The sequence below is a fragment of the Manis javanica genome, chromosome 10, assembly GCF_040802235.1.
Source record: "Manis javanica isolate MJ-LG chromosome 10, MJ_LKY, whole genome shotgun sequence".
Taxonomy (NCBI): domain Eukaryota; kingdom Metazoa; phylum Chordata; class Mammalia; order Pholidota; family Manidae; genus Manis; species Manis javanica.
In genome coordinates, this window is record NC_133165.1 from 115,243,117 (window position 1) to 115,260,247 (window position 17,131).

General features: G+C 53.8%; 1 protein-coding gene across 1 annotated transcript; it reads left to right on the top strand.

Annotated features, from left to right (window-relative positions):
• The first annotated feature begins 4,078 nt into the window (after positions 1 to 4,078).
• UPK3A (uroplakin 3A) lies at positions 4,079 to 11,618 on the top strand. Its single transcript, XM_017665918.3, has 6 exons — positions 4,079 to 4,215; positions 5,244 to 5,399; positions 6,464 to 6,743; positions 8,285 to 8,367; positions 9,744 to 9,876; positions 11,300 to 11,618. The coding sequence occupies exons 1-6, from the start codon at positions 4,164 to 4,166 to the stop codon at positions 11,457 to 11,459; spliced, it is 864 nt and encodes a 287-aa protein (XP_017521407.1). The 5' UTR covers positions 4,079 to 4,163; the 3' UTR covers positions 11,460 to 11,618.
• The last annotated feature ends 5,513 nt before the right edge of the window (positions 11,619 to 17,131 follow it).

Consider the following 17,131-nt stretch of genomic DNA (forward strand, 5'->3'; position numbering starts at 1 on the left):
ACTGGATGTGCTAAGTGAGTTAATATGTGTAAAATGCTTAGCACAGTCCCTAACACAGGGAACACGGTTGTCATTATGTCATTTGTCCAGGCGAGAAGGCATGATGAGAGCCGAGGACATGTGTTACGGCTGAAGTGTGTCCCCCTAAAATCCATATGTAGAAGCTCTAACCCCCAGGACCTCAGAATGTGACTGTATTTGGAGACAGGTAATTTTGAAGAGGTGATTAAGGTAAAATGAGGACAGGGTGGCCCTAATCCAGTATGACTGGTGTCTGGTGTCCTTGTATGAAGGGGAGGTTAAGACACATATGTGCACAGATGGACACCATGTGAGGACACGGAGAAGACAGCCATCTGTGAGGCTAGGAGCGGGGCTCAGAAGTACCCAACCTGCTGACACCTTGAGCTCAGACTTCCAGCCTCCAGCCTGTGAGGAGCAACAGTTCCGTTGCTCAAGCCCCCGTCTGTGGTACCTGTTAGGGCAGCCCTAGCACTAATACACTGTGCCAGGCAGCACAGCAGGAGCGGAAAGGAAGAGACGACATGGAGTCAAGTCACTAGGAGGACTGGTGTGCCCAGCACAGAGTAGGCACTCAATACAGTCTGTTGAGTGAGGTTGGATTCTACTGAGAGGGTCCTTCAAGGGAGGACTGGGCAGCTGGGGGCAGGCAGGACAAGCCTGATGGGGCTGGGCAGAGGGTGACAGCCTGGGGGTGGTGGGAGAGAATGTCTACCCCCAGCCACTGCCCAGCACCCCAGTCGTGGAGCACAGTCACCCCACGGCCATGCACTGTGGCTCTGTTCTGCAAGGCAGCACCTTGATTATCTCCAACTTACCATAAAAGAAACCAAGGCTTTGGAAAGAGGCAGATGCTGCCCCAGAGAGAAGCAGAGGCAGGGCCCTTTGGGAGCACCAAGGTGGGGACACTCTGCAGGGCAGGGGCCAGAGCCTGGGACAGAGGAGGGGTCTGCTGAGAACAGCCTGGGGCAGGGGGTGAAGCTGAGCCCTGGAGGATGGGGTTTGGGTTTCTTTGCTTGTAGTTCGTTTTGTTTTGCTTCACTTTAAAGTGACTGGATCTCAATGTGTTGAAAAGCTTGGCTTTCTATGTAGCACATCTCGGATGTAGCAAATGCTAAAGGCAAGTGGTGAAGATTACCCGAAACTTCTCTGATTTCTAAAGGAGAGAGTTGTGGAAACCGGCTCAGACCTCTCTGGTGCTTGGAGAAACATTTCTGGGTCAAGAATTTCCAACCCATAAATTCCCCGTGTTTCAAATTCAAAGGAGGCCTGTGCAGGGCTGGGGTTTGTATAACCTTTCACATCACAGAACTTCCTGTCCCACGGCCTCCCGACAAATACATCATCTGGGCCAGGGTTCAGAAAGATTGCCCGATGGATTGAGATATATAAACAGATCTAAAGTCATATTGAAGCTCAGAGCCCTGGAATTTTGCTTGATCAAAAAAAAGGGGAATTTAAAAGAGCGTTTTTTTTATTTTGCAAAAATATTTTTGGAATGTCCAGGAGGCATTGGGCTGCAGTGTGAGGATGCTGGTGGCATCAGGGACTCCTTTTCCCGCTTTCCCCCATGCACTCCACCAGGAGTGTCTCCCTAGTGAATTTGCCCCATTTCTCCTGCATTTTTCCCTCTACAGAACACGCCAAACAAAAGCTAGCATCTGTGGAATGGACACTTGTTTATAAACCAAGGTGTTTTTTTTGCAGAATCTTTTTGGGTCTCAGCAGATTGTTATTTTAATGTTTCCCCCCAGCTGTTCTCTCTATATTTGGGCACAGCAAGAGACCAGAGGACTTTTTGGTTTTTTTCTTAAAAATAAACTACAGCATCTTGGAGAAGACAACAGGTTCCTGGGCTGAGCCTTCAAGATCAACTCTGCAGGCCTCTGATAAATTCCAGGTTGACAAACAATCGCTGGATGAGAAATGTCAGTCCCTAAAAATTCTTGGAGGAAAACCTCTCCCCTTGCTCAAGGTTCCTTATCTTTGGGGTGCTTTCCATTCCCTGGAGATACAGATCTGATCATCTACCCTTGGCAGGTCAGAGCTGAGGCAATTAGACCCCCTCTCTACTTTACAGAGGGGAAACTGAGGCCCAGAGAGAGGAGCCGCACTTCTGGTTTTTAAAAACATTTTAGTTTGCGAAATTTCAAATCTACAGGAACATTTCAAGAACAGTACAATGCACATCCGCATTCCCCAGCTGTTAACACTTTGTGCATAAGCTCTCTCGTTCTCTGTCTCTGTCTCTCCATACATGTGTGTGTTAGTTTTGGACATGGTGCACCTCACCCATGACGATCCGGCATGTAGTTCATTCTACATAGTGTTCACATTCAGGAAATCTAACATTTAATAATGAACACTATTATATAATATCACTATATTAAATGTAAAATTATTATATAGTAATAATCAGCATTATTATCCAATACACATTCCATGATTCAAACTTCTCTCGTTGTCATGCTAACTGTGACAGTGTTCATTACAGGTAGTTTTCAGCCAGGCATTAACCAAGTGTCCTGAGATACAGTCGGTTGTCATGTCTCCTTAGTCTCCTTGGCAAAAACAGTTCTGCCTTTTGTTTTGTCTTTGCTTCTGTTTTTCATGACACTGGTGTGTTCGAAGCATCCAGGCCAGTTGCCCTCAGAAAGCCCCTCTATTTAGATCTGTCTGATTGTTTTGTGTTGATTAGATTCCAGTCTGACTTTTTGGACAGGGACACTACCGAGATGCCACTGAATGCTCTCAGAGCCATGACACCAGCATGCACATGAGGTCAGTCTGTTCCATTATTGGTGATGTCACTTTTGATCATTTCTTTAAGTTGGCATCCCCAGATCCCTGCATATCTCGTTCCCAGAAAATCTTTCCTTCGTGGTTTTAACATCCATTGAGATAATTCTTCCTTGAGTCAGTTATTAACAGGATATTAATAAAACGGTGACTTTTATTTTGTCATTCTTTCAAGAAGAATTTTCCCTTCTCTTTTAAAACATTTTCTAAAGTATCAGTTTGATCCATGTTTTTGTATCTTATCCAATGGACGAAACGTGTTACTTTCATTATTTATTTTGTGTTCAGATTTCCCCTGACCTGGCCATCGGGGGTCCCTTCAAGATTTCTCTGTGACGACTCAGCCCCGTCATCTTCTGGCACTTCTGTTTCTAGGCTCCACTCAACCTTCCCTGTCCCAGCCCTGGAGTCGCCTGCCTCTTTCTGGGGAATGGTGTTAGATCCAAGAGTGCTTCCAAGGGCAAGGGAGTGACTACTTGGGTGCCGTGACTACTAGGCCCTTCCAGTAGAGTCGCTCGGATAGTCTCTTTCCTGGGCATGTTGCCCACGTCCTTCACTGATCGATTAGTTTCTGCTGATTTCCAATTACAGTTTCCCCCCCATCCTTGTTGAGTTACTTTTATTTCCTAACGTCTAATATTTAAGGTGTACTCAGATATGCACAATTCTTGACGCCGGAAGGCGCCATCCAGCGCAGGTGGGGCCCCCGTCTCTATTATCAAACGCCTCCCAGGACGCTTCACGCCTTTTGGAGCAATCCTGGTCTGCGCGGTAGGACTCCCTCGGCGGTTCCAGGGCGTCCACGCGCAGTGAGTCCCCGGCCTCCCCACTCCTTGGCGCTGCACCTGCGAACTGGAAGGGTCAAACTGGAGGTCATTGGATAGCTCACAGCACAGGGACTTGACGGTTTCCCCTATGGCCCTTACACAGGTCACCCGTTTCAACTTCACAAGAGCCCAGTGACTGTCACACAGTAGGGTTTACGTAATTAGTTGTAGGAATTAGCGTCCCGTTTTTACAGTGTGGAAACTGAGGCTCAAAGAGGAGGCGGCTTGTCTTCCAAGGTCTCCGTGAAAGGCGGGATACTGCTTGAAAACCCTGTCCAGCCCCCTTCACGCAGTAGGCACTTGGCTAAGCCGGAGAGGACCGATTTGCACGCTGGGCCCCTCGCCAGCCCGCGGAGCCCGAGGCGGGGCATATGCAAATAGCTCGTGAGGAGGCCGTGGATTGGCCGGCGGGGGCGGGGCGGGGCGCACAGGGCCCGCAGGTGCATCGGCTGGAGAGGCGCGGCGCACGCTCTGCCCGGACCTCCCGCTCCGCGCTCCCGCCGCTCGTCCCGGGCGATGCCTCCGCTCTGGGCCCTGCTGGCCCTCGGCTGCCTGCGGCTCGGCTTGGGTAAGCGAGGACCGAGGGGTGGGGGCCGTGCCCAGGGAGGGCGGGCAGCTGTGTTCTGGGCGTGTCCCGGGCCCGGACCCTCCCGAGTCCCGAGGGGGAGCATGAATGGGAAATAGTGTTGGAAACGGGAACTTACTTTATTCACTCAAGAATTAGGCACGGACCCCTGCTCTGTGCCACGCCCTGTGCGGGCTCCGGGGCCCAAGATAGTCATAGCAAACAAAGTTTAATAAGCTTCTTCTGGTGGGGATTCCGGGCTCCTGGATGGCAGGGCGCCCGTGATGGATGCTGCAAGAGGCGGACACACAGGGTCTGTGGGAGAGCAGGGAAGGGACTGCACTGGACTCACGGTGATGGCCTACACTAGCGGAGACTGAGGGACATTTCAGGGGAAGGAGCAGCATGTGCAAGCTCAGGAGGCGGGAGGCCGCAGGGTCTATCCTGGGAACCTCCTGTCCCTTGTCTAACAGTGAGGCTGGAGCGTGGGGTGAGGCTGGAGGGATAGGGGTGAGGCAGGAGACAGAGGAGGCCCAGAATTTCAGGCCCTTGCTGCCTCTCCAGAGAGGCTGGACAGTGAGGGCTGCAGAATGGGCCCGTCCAGAGAGTGACATGGTCAGATTTGCATGTTAGAGGGCAGAGAATGAGGGGAGGGCTGGTTTGTAAGGTCCAAGTGAAGAAAATGGAACTCCAGGACTGGGCTGGGCGGAAGAGAGACGCTCACAAGGGGTGGTGGGCTTCTGGCGACTGAATGTCTGTTGGGGGAGAGGGAGGGCAGCAGTTTGACTGGACTGCCTGGTTTCTGGCCCGGATGGCTGGGTTGGGTGGGGATGCTGCCTGCATCTGAGGCAATTCCTGAGACGGCCCTTGGGGAGGGTGAACCCCAGCGCCAGCATGTAACTGTACACAGGTGCTCAGTAACTGTGAACAGGTGTGTATGTGTGTGTAATGGGGGAGAGGGGGGTAGAGAGTTCCCATGGGGGTGGACAGTTCTGTTGGGGGTCAGCTCCTGTCTTTATTGCCTCCTCCAGGTGTGAACCTCCAGCCCCAACTGGCCAGTGTGACTTTTGCCACCAACAACCCCACCCTCACCACTGTGGCTTTGGAGAAGCCCCTCTGCATGTTTGACAGCTCAGCGGCCCTCAGTGGCACCTATGAGGTCTACCTCTATGTCCTGGTTGACTTGGGTAAGAGTATTACTTCCTTTGGGCTGCACTGAAAGGGGCTTCAACCTGTCCGCAGGGAGGAGGAAGGGAGGCAGGTAGAGGGCGGCTGCATCTCTGTGATCAAACTGCCCCATGCACCTCACTGACGCGCCAGTGTCTGCTCTGTCAGCCCTGTGTTGAGCACTGTGGTCACAGATATGTCTCTGCCCTGGAGGGACCTTCAGTCTAGTGGGGGAATAATGCAACACTAGTCACTGGGTGTCTGCAGCATACCGGGTGCTTTGCACACCTTAGAGCCAACATTTACAACCAGCCTGAAAGGTAACTATTACGATGTCCATCACAGAGCAAGGGATCAAGGCTCAGAGGTCGGTGTGACCCACCGGAGCTCTGAGAGCTGGAGAGTGGACCCAGATCTGTCTGGTCCTCAAGCCCACGCCCTTCCCAGGGCTTCCTGATGCGGTGTGCGAGACTGATGTTTGTGAGGGGAGCCGAGCACACGTGCCTGCAGGCTCTGGCCCAGCCCACACCCATTCCCTGGCAGCAATCCTGGGCTTCTGAGAGAAGGAAAAAGACAGCCTCTTACATTAGTAGTGAGCAGTCATTTACAACAGCTCACTCAAGGTCATCAGTTTATTCTTTTAGCGGACATATATGGCCTGCCTGCCCGTGTCCAGTCTGTGAGCCCTTTGGGGTATTTTTCTCCTATTTCACAAACCAGGGTCCAGAGAGGTAAAGTGAGTTGCCCAATATCACCCAGCAAGTAAAGAAGGGATGTAAGACCCAACATAGGCCCGTCTGCCTCCAGTTTCCCCTGTACCATATGACCCTTCTTTCCCATTTCCAGAAGGGGAAATCCAAGGCTCTCCCAGTCTGCTGGGGTGGGAGGTTTAGAGGCCTGGAACAGGGTGAGTGGGATGAGAGGCCGGCACAGCCAGAAGCAGGGCAGATGCTCCCATTGTCTCCTCCATTGTTCAGGGACTCCAGGGCCCAGCTCAGCCCTGGCTGAGAGAGGGTGCTCAGGGGCATTTGGTGAATGACTAAGGGCGGTGACTAGGAAGCTCACTCTTGGGATGCTTCTACAGCCAGCTCCAGGAATGCCTCTGTGCAGGACGACACCAACACCCCACTGAGCTCGACATTCCAGCAAACACAGGGAGGGAGAACAGGCCCCTACAAGGCCGCGGCCTTTGACCTGACCCCCTGCAGCGACCTGCCCAGCTTGGATGCCGTTGGGGATGTGTCCCAGGCCTCAGAGATCCTGAGCGCATACCTTGTCAGGGTGGGTGCCAATGTGACCTGCGTGTCCGACCCCAACTTCCAGGGCCTCTGCAATCCACCCCTGTCGATGGCCACGGAATACAGGTAGGTGTAAGTGGATGTGGGAGAGCCACAATTGTACCCCATCCCCGTCTCAGGAAGAAGCTGGAGGGCTGAGGTATGAGAGGCCACATATCTTGGGCCAGGACCATCCCAGGCAGCATGCAGGGACATGCTTCTGGAGTGTGCAACTGTGCTCTGCTCAAAAGGACCCCTGCTTGGCTTAAAGCATCGCTACTACCATCTTGAAATCATTAACTTTTTAACATGGGGCCTGCATTTTCATTTTGCACTGGGCCCCACAAATTATGCACCTGGTCCTGGCCCATCACCCATGTGGCCGTTACTCATCCAACCCCCTTTGTTTGACAGGGAAGAAAACTGTGGCCCAGAGAGGGAGAGGGGTCTTGAAAAGTTCAGGAAAGCTGCAGCCCTGCATGACTAGAGCCCCATCGGAGCTTTTTCAGCTACAACCTTATCCCCTGCTTTTACTGCCTCCTTCCATCACGCCCTTTAGTGGCCCACCCTAGCACAGTGGGTCCCTGAACCATTTCCACATGCATTACCTGAGCATCTTCTCTGTGCAGAGCTCAGATCGCAGCCCTGAGCCAGGTCAGGAGTCCTACGTGGAGCCGAAGCCTCAGGCACACCTACTCTCATTACTGTGGAGACGCCAGGTTGGAGCCTGTGCATCCTCAAGGCTGCGTCTGGGGTCCAGACCACCACCCACCTCCATCCTCTAGGCCCCTCCTTGGGCCTCAGCTCTGGGCAGGACATCAGTCCTGCTCTCCACTTCTCCACTCTCAACCCCTTACCTCTGACCTTGTTCTTAATGTGGGAAAACCCCCTCCCTCCTCATTGATCTCAAAGCCCACCCAACCTAGAGGACACAGGGCTCATATCCCAGCCTCTGGAATTTTTATCTTCAAACCTAGAGACATAGGTTTAAACAAAATAGGATTAAACAAAACAGTCGAAGCTACGGAGACTTTAAGGGTCTTCATTTTTTAAAAAGTGTTAAGCCAGGGCAGGTTGGTTTCTTAGTTCTCAGCACATCCATCACTTTTTGTAGAAGACCTCAATTAGGTCACAGGACGTCATACTGTCACCTGATCTTCCTTTATGATTAGTAATACTTGTTTGAGATTTTCTGCATATGAAGTGTAGCCCTCTCCCAGGGCAGTAGGGATGGGAGTGGATATTATTCCTTTTTAAAGGCCCTTTTGGGACACCAAGAATCAGGCCATCAGTAGTGGAGGGCAAGGAGGACAAATGAGTCAATATTCAGTAAATATGCTACACATGTCATCTATATAAAACAGAAAAAAGGGGCTGGATCCTAGAGGGAGAGCCCCGAGGAGGGCCACTGTCACTGAAGGCTTCCTGGACGAGGTGGCATCTAAGGTGGGTGGGATATGGGCAAAGTCCAGCACTGTCCTGCTGCCTGGAGCCCACCCTGTGGCCACCTAGATTTCCATCCCCTGGAAGTCCCACCCCCACACCAGCCAGCCTAGTCCCTCCCAGCTCCCTGGGGCTCGGGGAGTCACAGGATGCATAGAAGTCATCCTTGCTCTGTCTCTTTCCAGGTTCAAGTATGTCCTCGTCAACATGTCCACGGGCTTGGTACAGGACCAGACCCTGTGGTCCGACCCCATTCGCACCAACCGGCGTAAGTGATGGAGCGGGCTGGGGGGCAGTCCTCAGGGAACCTGGGAAAGCAGACTCGGGCTGTCCTCTGAAAGTCCCCCAGATGCAGGCAGGCCATTGGCTTGATGAGGAAAATACATCTTATAATAGTTTAACCTGAAACTTCATCCCTCTCTCTCCTTCCCTTCCTTGAAGGCCAGGTGTTACGAGGACGAAGATGGGGGTTTGGCTGGGCAGGTGGAACTGAAGTCAGAGCCAGATGGCATTTCCCAGCCCTCACGGTGCATTTGTCTCCATGGGGCATGGAGTTTATCCTGCACTTAGATCCTAACCAGCCTCTTTGTTGAGTCCTCAAAACAACAAACATCCCTACCTTGGAAGTGGCTCCAGAAGCGGCAGCTTAGCCCAGGGGAGGGAAGGCATCTGCCTAGATCTGAGGTTCATACACACAAAATCATCTCTGCTGAATCTAAGTAACAATGGAAGAGATTTCCAAGGGTAGCTTTGGAGGCGTGTAACCCTAACTTTAGGGCTCCTCTCCCAGCCCCTCACCACAGCTCAGCCCCCCAGATGAGACTTTGTGGGATGATGGGCCCAGCACGGAGCTGAGGATTTTTCCTGTAGAGTCCCCTGCCACTACCCCAGAGCTTTATGGGGCCCGTAGCAGCCCTGAAAGGTTACCCAAGGTCACACAGCCAGTAAAGGGTATAGATGGGCATGTGTGTGGCCCACCAGCCTTTCCTGTGCCACGCCCGTGCACTGTGGTCCCAGCACTGCCCTGGGACCCAGCATCCTGAGTTCAAGAGCAGCCTCTGAGCCTCACTGCTGTCAGAACCCCGCAGGGCCTCAGTTTCTGCATCTGAGAAGTGGGAGGAAAATCCTTGCTCTGCCTCCCTAGCAGGGTCCCTTTGGGTAATCCAGACATAAGCACTAAGCCCAGCTCTCTTTGGGGAAGGGCCTGGAGCCAGGCTGCGGGGACAGCGTGACCTTTGCGCTTGCGTCTGGAGTCCAGGTGCCCAGAACAGGAGCTCAGTCTCCGGGAACTGCACCAAGCGATCTGCAGAACGGGGGTCCTGTGGGATGTGACTCCGGGTACGATGGCGGGAAATTGGCTGGCTCACAGTAGGACCTATATAACTGTTTGTCAACTTAGTCCCAAAAGGGTGATACTGGCCAGGTCAGAGCCTCCATTAGACGCACGCACGCACGCACACAGGAGAAAGTTGGGGCCAAACAAGGCCATCACACCCAATCCCTGGGGGAAGACAGACTCTGAACTGGGAGTCTGCTTTGTCCCTGAGATTCGTGGCCACTAGGGCAGGGGGGACCGCTGTGCACCCCTGGGAGAAAGCTGAGGGGCACAGTGTCCGGGGAGTAACTGGGCCTGCATCCCGTCAGTCACCCCGTACTTGGCGATTGACACGTGGCCAGGCCGGCGCAGCGGTGGCATGATCGTCATCACGTCCATCCTGGGCTCCCTGCCCTTCGTCCTGCTGATAGCCTTTGCTGGCGCCATCATCCTCAGCCTCGTGTGAGTACCACCAGCCGGAGGGCAGCACTCGGGGATGCACTGGACACACTCTTCCGGGAGGGTCTTCCCAGGTGGCAAGGGCGCGGCCTTCCATCCTGGGTGGGGTGGGTCCGGTGTCCTGAGGGGTCCAAGGTCAGGCCGTTCAGTGTGGAGGAGGGACTCAGTATGGGCTGTGAGGGCCCCTCACTTAGGCCTTAGCTTTTGTTGCCATTAAAGTGGACCCGCTTGAGTACAGATGGGGAAACTGAGACCTGAGGGAGAGGGTGGCCCGTGGCCACACAGCCAGTCAAAACAGAGCTGGGCCAGGAGCCCCAGTCCCCTGACTCTACTAACGTCTCTGCTGTGTGTCTACATGAGTTAGCACCTGAGGTCTCCTGTGGATTGCCTAGATAAGCCAACAGGTGGGGAGACAGGTGTGCACATGATCCACCCATTCTGGGAGGATGAAACGGGGTGAATCAAGGTGTGCGCAGGACCTGGGGGCACAGGGCAGGGCAGGGCAGATCCTGCCAGGAGCATAGGGTGAGCTTCCCTGAGGAAGAACAGCAGGGCAAAGTCATCAGGACAGGGCTGAATGGGACAGGGTGAGGAAGCCCCAGGAGGCTTTGAGGAGGGAGAGGGGTGCCTGCCCCAGGGGGTGGTGGCGGGGAGAGCATTTAGGAAATTTGCTTGGAGTAGGTGAAATTAAGTGGATGTGTAGGAGTTAGCCAGGCAGGAAGAGATATGGAAGGGGTTGGGGAGAGCTGGAGGCAGTGAACTTGGAAGTCAGATTGCCCTCTGACATTTAAGTGAGTAAACACATGGATAACAGATGAGATTAGGCACCAAGAGACTGGCTGGTCCAGCCAGACCGGGAGCCGTCAGTACATGCTTCTGTCCCCTCCTCCCTCTGGGCACTGAAGGTCCCTGCTACCTGGCTTTAGCCTGGCTCTTTCATGTGCCCTTCCTCCTGTCCCACCCCAACTCCAGCTGCACCCAACTTCCACTGCTGCGCCAGACACTCCCAGCCCTTCCTCTCAAATTCCTGGAAGGCCCTTCTCTGCCCCTGCTCTCCTCCTGTAGGGTTACAGTAACTGCCCTCTCCTCCAGGAAGCCCTCCTGTGGCTCCTACCTTGAGGTCCTTGTCTGACGTGGTCTGTCTCCCCACACAATCTTAGTTCTCTGGGGGGCATGAGACAATGACCTCCAAGTGTCCAGCTCACAGTAAGACTTGTGAATTGTTGACATAGTTCCAAAAGGGTGACCCTTTGCTCACCCCAGGGCCTGGCGCGTGGTAAGTACTCTGGAAAGACTATTTTTTTTAATGAATGCCTGGGAGGACATCTTGGAAAGCAATGTCTCAGCAGAAAGGCCCCCGGCCAGCCGGGAGGGTTTGGGCTTTCTCCGCGCCCCTGACTCTGGCTGTCTTCATCCTCTTACTCAGGGACGTGGGAGGTTCTGAGGGGGCAGCGACACACGACTCCCAGATCACGCAGGAGGCCGTCCCCAAGTCCCTGGGCACCTCGGAGCCTTCGTACACGTCTGTGAATCGGGGGCTGTCCCCGGACAGGGCTGAGGCATATGCCAGCAAGCTCCAGGGCTGAACCCTAGCACCCGTGGGCACTGGCCTTGCCGGGCTGTGCGGGCAGCCTCAGTTCACCCCCTGGCCCCACCCGAGGAGAAACAGCAGGTTCGTCTAACTCCACGGAAACTCATAATAAACTCTTCCCAAGGCTTGAGTTCAATAAAGGCTCACAGGATGAGTGGGTGAGAAGATGAATGAGTGCTGTTGTCTCGAGGGTGGGATTGTTCCCTAGAGGTTGGGGGTGGCCTCTGTGAGGTGGGGAAGCCAGCACCTCCCCAACTGCTTCAGGGAGCTGTAGGGGTCTTGAGGGGCTGCTGTACGTGCAGTCCTTAGATGGCGCTGGGGCCCACTGGCTGTGAGATATTGGAAGCCGAACTGGGCCCTGCGTGTGGCTCTGTGGCCGCTCCTCCTGCCGCCCAGCACACATTGCTTTCTCTCTGGGGCTCAGCTTCCTCATCTGTAAAACAGGCAGATATAAATGTTCAAGGCCATGTGCACCTGGGTTCCTTCCCAGCTTTCCCTGAGAACCTCATGGCAGGAGGGCAGAAGAGGCTTTGGGGCACAGAGAGGGAGCACCAAGCCTGCCAGGTCTCTGCTCAGATGACTCAGTCCTGTCTTCTGAACCAAGTAGCAAGACCACTTCCCTTTTGCGGGTGTGCAAAACGAGGCACAGTTCACTTCCCATCAATGAAAGGTGAAGACATCTGTCAGAGCAGGGTTGGCAAAAGCACGAACGCTACCTAACATTTGCATGGAAGACAGCCCCCCCAGGCTGACGGGGTGCTCTGAGGCCACCGGCTCCTCTTCCAGGGGCACGTGTGCTGAGACACACACAGATCCACTAGCGGGAACCGAAGCTGGGAAGTCAGGAGGCAAAGGTGTGAGAAGATGCAGCCTGAGGGCGGGGACACGTCGGGAGAAGCCTGACCCTAGGGTGGCTGGTGCTGCAGAGTCAAGAGATGAATCTCTGGGTGGTCAGAACCGGGTGGGGGGGAAGAGAGTGTGTGGCATGCACTGCTCCTGAGAGAGCTCCCAGCCTGGATGCATGCTGGACCACCACCTGGATCCCTCAAGACTGCTTTCCAGCTCCATGAAGCTGGCCTGGGCCGCACTGGATTTCCTACTTCCCCCACCCCAGGGCTTCCTCACCGCAGCCCTGCCACCTTTGGGGTGGCCCTGCCAGCACGTCCCCCTGAGAGAGCAGCGGGGTGTGGGCAGAGCTTCCTGGAAGTCTGCCATCATTAAAACCTCACGCAAGTTTGCTTTCTGTTTCATGACATTTTGTTTCATGTGTTTATTTTTAAAATTGAGGTGATATTCACATAACATAAAAATGAACCATTTTAAAGCAAACAATTAGGTGGCATTTGGTGCATTCACAGTGTTGTGCAGCCATCACCCCTGTCTAGGTCCAAAATGTTTCGTTATCCGAAAAGGAACCCCTGTGCCTGTTAAGCAGTCTCCCCTCTCCCCCAGTCTGCTCTCTGCCTCCATGGATTCATCTACTGTGGGTGATTTATATCGATGGAATCACACGACACTTGACTGCTTGTTCCCGGCCTTTCCACGGAGCACAGTGTTTCTGAGGTTCACGGGCATTGTGGTATCAGGACTTCATGCTTTCATTTTGTTGTGTGGATCTACCATTCACCCATTGATGGGCATTTGGGTTGTTTCCCCCTTTTGGCTGTTGTGCCACTCGTTGGCCACTTAGAACAGTGCTGCTGCGAACATACTCACATATTTGCTCGAACTCCTAGGAGTGGCAATGCTGGGTCACACAGCCATTCTCTGTTCACCTTCCTGGGGAACAGGCAAGCTGTTCTCACAGCAGCGGCACCATTTCGCCTTCCTACCAGCAGGGTAGCCTGTATTTATTTAATGTCAAAATATATTGGAGTACAAAAAAAAATGAAAATATGCTGGAGTAAGACATTGCTGTGGAGACGGCCCCATCCTTACTCTATGGGTCTGGGCACCCCTGGTCTCTGCCCATTCCCCCACTCAAAAAGCAGGACCTTCAGGCCCCTCTCTGTTAGCAACTGCATCGGAGTTAGTGGGTCGGTGGCCATGTCGGGGTGCTGAGCCCTCTTTCCGCTGGCATGGCTAATTAAGGCCCCAGTGAACATAATTTCCAGCTACTGAGAGACTTTAGCAACAGCTTGTGATGCGAAAAGCTGAAGGGCCTGAGCTGATTGAATGCAGGTGGGAAGACATGTTTCGGGCCGTGAGTAGGTGAGCGAATGATTGATGGCCCCATCCATTTGCTCAGGTGGGACCCAGCTCCCTTGGTGGTGAGTCACCTCCCCAGAGGGCACTGGGCCCTCCTCTGGCCCTGTGAGACTCCAGAGGGAGAGGCTGCTGGTTTGGTGGGCAAAGCACAGCCTCTCTGGAATCAGACAGGTCTGACCTACCTGCTAGCCGAGAGACCTGAGATGGGCCAATCTGTCTCTTGCAGCCTCGATTTCCTCATTTGTGAAAAAGGGGCTGTGGAGTAAAATGGAGCCGTGCATGTCAGTTGTCATTATTATCCCTTCTTCCACTCCCGCCCCCTTGCTCTGCAGAAGTGTCTAGACTGAGTTAAAGGGCAGGTTAAAGGTGACATCCGTTTCTGGGACTCCATCCGCCAACTCAGCCCGGAGCAAGGGGAGGAAGGAGTTTGGCAAAAGGGTTTGGTCCAGGGCCACTGAGTACCTGGTGGTGTCCTCAACCAAAATGCTGACAGGCAGGCTGGGTTGTGGGGGAATCAGGACTTCAGTGTAAGATAAATGTGCTGCTTACAATGTATCAGGTGGGTGCCGGGTCTGGAGCTCTGGGAGGAGAGGGCTGCAGGTACCAGGGCTGAAGGTGCCAGAGTGGGGCAGAGTTGAAGGGGCAGAGTGCACTGGTACCCTCGGTTAGTCACTGCTCATCGTGCTGAAAGGGTTTTACCTGCCTTCACCATCAGGTGGGGCTTGGGGCCACTTCTGAGCAGCTATTCAAGAGCCAGTGGGTGGTTCCCCATTGCTGTTATCCCTCTAGCAAGAGAACACACACTCCCGCCGGCCGCTCCGTCCACCCGGGGCAAGAATGAAGACCCAGGGAGCAGAGCGCTCCACCAGGCAACGCAGACAGGAAATAACCTTGTGTTGCAGACCACTGAGACTTCTGGTTTGACTGCCACTGCGGGGAGCAGCTCCAAGCCGGGGGCCCTGACACCCTTGCACATATCCACATAGGCCATGTAGGCCGCCCCACAGCTGCTCTGAGTCTGTGATCCTTCCAGAACATGAGAGCACATGGTGTGGGAGCTGCTGCCTCCACATCTTCCTGGGATGACAGGAGCCGGTTTCCCTCCCCCGGTTCTGTTGAGGTTTGAGGCTTCCTGTCACCCGCCCCCATCCCCCAGCACCCCCTCCCCCAGTGCAGCTGCCTAGCTCAGGAGGAAAGCTCTCAGCACCAGAGGGCCCGGCCCCTCAGTGGCGGTCACCTGCCCCTTCAGTTCAGTGTTGGCCTTGGGACAAGCAGTGCCCCTTCGCTCATCTTTCTTACGCTGTCTGCGTCTAACAAGGTTTCTGGGCCTTTGTCACCAGCCGAATCTGTTGGCCTGGTCTTGGCGGAGTCATATTTCAGCAAAACCCACAGAAGGCTTTCTGATGTGCCGAGCAAAGATGGTGTTTGAAGGCCTGGGATTGGCGGAGGTCACTCAACAGGTAATACTGAGAAAGCAAAGGACAGAGCCCTTTCAGCTTTGAGACCGGAAGGAGGGACAGCCCAAGAGGCAGGAATGGAGCTCACTGGAAAGCCCAGAGCCCAGCCCCACTTCCAGCTCCCCTCTGTAACCCCACGCTGTCTCCGGCCTCTGTTCTCAGCCCCAGAACCTTGCTGTCACTGAGTCAGTGACAGAGCTACTCAATATGTCCCCTAACTGTGTCCCCCCAGTTCTGCAGAGGAAGCAGCCTCTCTGGAGTCCTGTGAAGGGTCCCCGGTGAATGTGGCCCCCACACCCCTCTGATGCAGCACCAGGGCAGACAGGGTAAACCACCATCCTTCAGTGGGGAAGCCAAGCCTTTGCTAAGTTCCAGCCAGCTCCGATCCATTGGGGCAGACTTACCCAAGCTGGTGGGTGGGGGTGGGTGGGTGATGCCGGGCTTGGCTCATGAGTTCTGGGCTGGACTCAGGCTTCACAGAAACTTCTACTTATAAATATGCACAGGAGCAATTTTTCCAGCTCACTTCCCAGCTTCCAAAGGACCCATGCCCGCCCCTCTCCCATGGCTGGGATGTCACAGCCTTTAGGGCCGAGCTTCCCACCTCTACCCAGAGGCTGCTTCAACCTTCCCTCCCACTCCAGTCATGGGTCATTAATTAGCTGGTTGCCATAGATATGCTGTGTGACTCAAGACAAGGAAATAACCTCTCTGACCATGAACCCCTGACCCCTGACCTTATGTATGCAAAGAGGGTCTGGGTACTTGGGAAGGTTACCCCAAAAAAGGTGATAATTTTTTTTTCTGAGATCTGTTCAGTCACAAAGGGATGCCATTCAATTCAATCCAATGGAACCCTTGGAACCACCCATCTGGTCAGAAGAACAGAAATGCAGAGGAATCATCAGAGCAAACTCCTGGACAGAGCATGGTCTGGACTTCAACACACAGGTCAGGCTAGAGGTACTGTAGGAATCAGGGAGGAGCCCCTCCCCACTCAACCAGGGCAGGCAGAATCAGGAGTCAGGTGGCTTCCTGGAGGAGGTGATGCCCTTCTCAGAGCTCCTGAAGCCATTGGTTGTGATCCATGGCCCCGTCACTGGTAGATAGATGCTCAATAAATAGTAACAACTTCCTGGGATGTCGTGTATCTTTCTTGTTCCTCCATCTTTAATAATTCTAAATTTTACCAGCAATGCAGCACCTCTACTTGTAAAGAGAGAGGCTAAGGTGCTGATTGGACCTCTGTCCCAAGCCCTGTGCACCCCTCAGGAAGGAGTACCTTGGTTACTGACTCCACGAGCTCCCTTGGAGCCCTCTCCTCAGAGCCCCTACCTGGCTGGAGAGGTGCCCGCTGTCATTATCCCCCCACCAATCAGTGGGTCATGTGACAATCGAGGTTGGACACGCAAATCGCCAAGAGGCAAAGGCTGAGGTTCTGGGCAGCCTAGATGCCTGGTTCACCCAGTTCCTCCCTTATGCCAGCTTTGGGGTCCTGGGGATGCCTCTGCCCCGCACGCCTCTCAGCAGGTGTGGGAGTCAAAATCTTCTCACGCAGCTGCGGGGTCCTGCCCTGCACGCTGTGGGCTGTGCTCACCCACCTGGCTGCGGCACCCGCCCGTTGAGGGATGTCTGGGTTGGGACTATTATGAATATAGCTGCTGTGAACATGTGTGTGAGGTTTTCACATGAACTTAGTTTTCATTTTTCTGAGATGAATATCCAAGAGTGATAATGGTGGGTTGTGTGAATGTGAGTACATGTTCACGTTTGAAAGAAAAGGCCAAACTATTTTCCAGAGTGGCTGGGCACCATTTTACACGCTCAGTCTTTTGCATGTGGGCCTTTCTAGTAGTGGGTAGGGGTGTCTCGTTATGGTTTGGAGTTGCGTTTCCCCTGTGAATAATAATGTTGAGTGTTTTTTTGGGTTCTTATTTGCTACCCATGTATCTTCTTTGGTGAAGCATGTATTCAAATCTTTTGCCCAGTTTTATTAAGAGTT

Bases quoted from the DNA above. Each gene is read 5' to 3' on its own strand.
- UPK3A (XM_017665918.3), top strand. From the start codon at position 4,164: ATGCCTCCGCTCTGGGCCCTGCTGGCCCTCGGCTGCCTGCGGCTCGGC. The intron at 8,368-9,743 runs GTAAGTGATGGA...GCATCCCGTCAG, and splicing joins CCCCATTCGCACCAACCGGC to TCACCCCGTACTTGGCGATT. The intron at 9,877-11,299 runs GTGAGTACCACC...CCTCTTACTCAG, and splicing joins GCCATCATCCTCAGCCTCGT to GGACGTGGGAGGTTCTGAGG.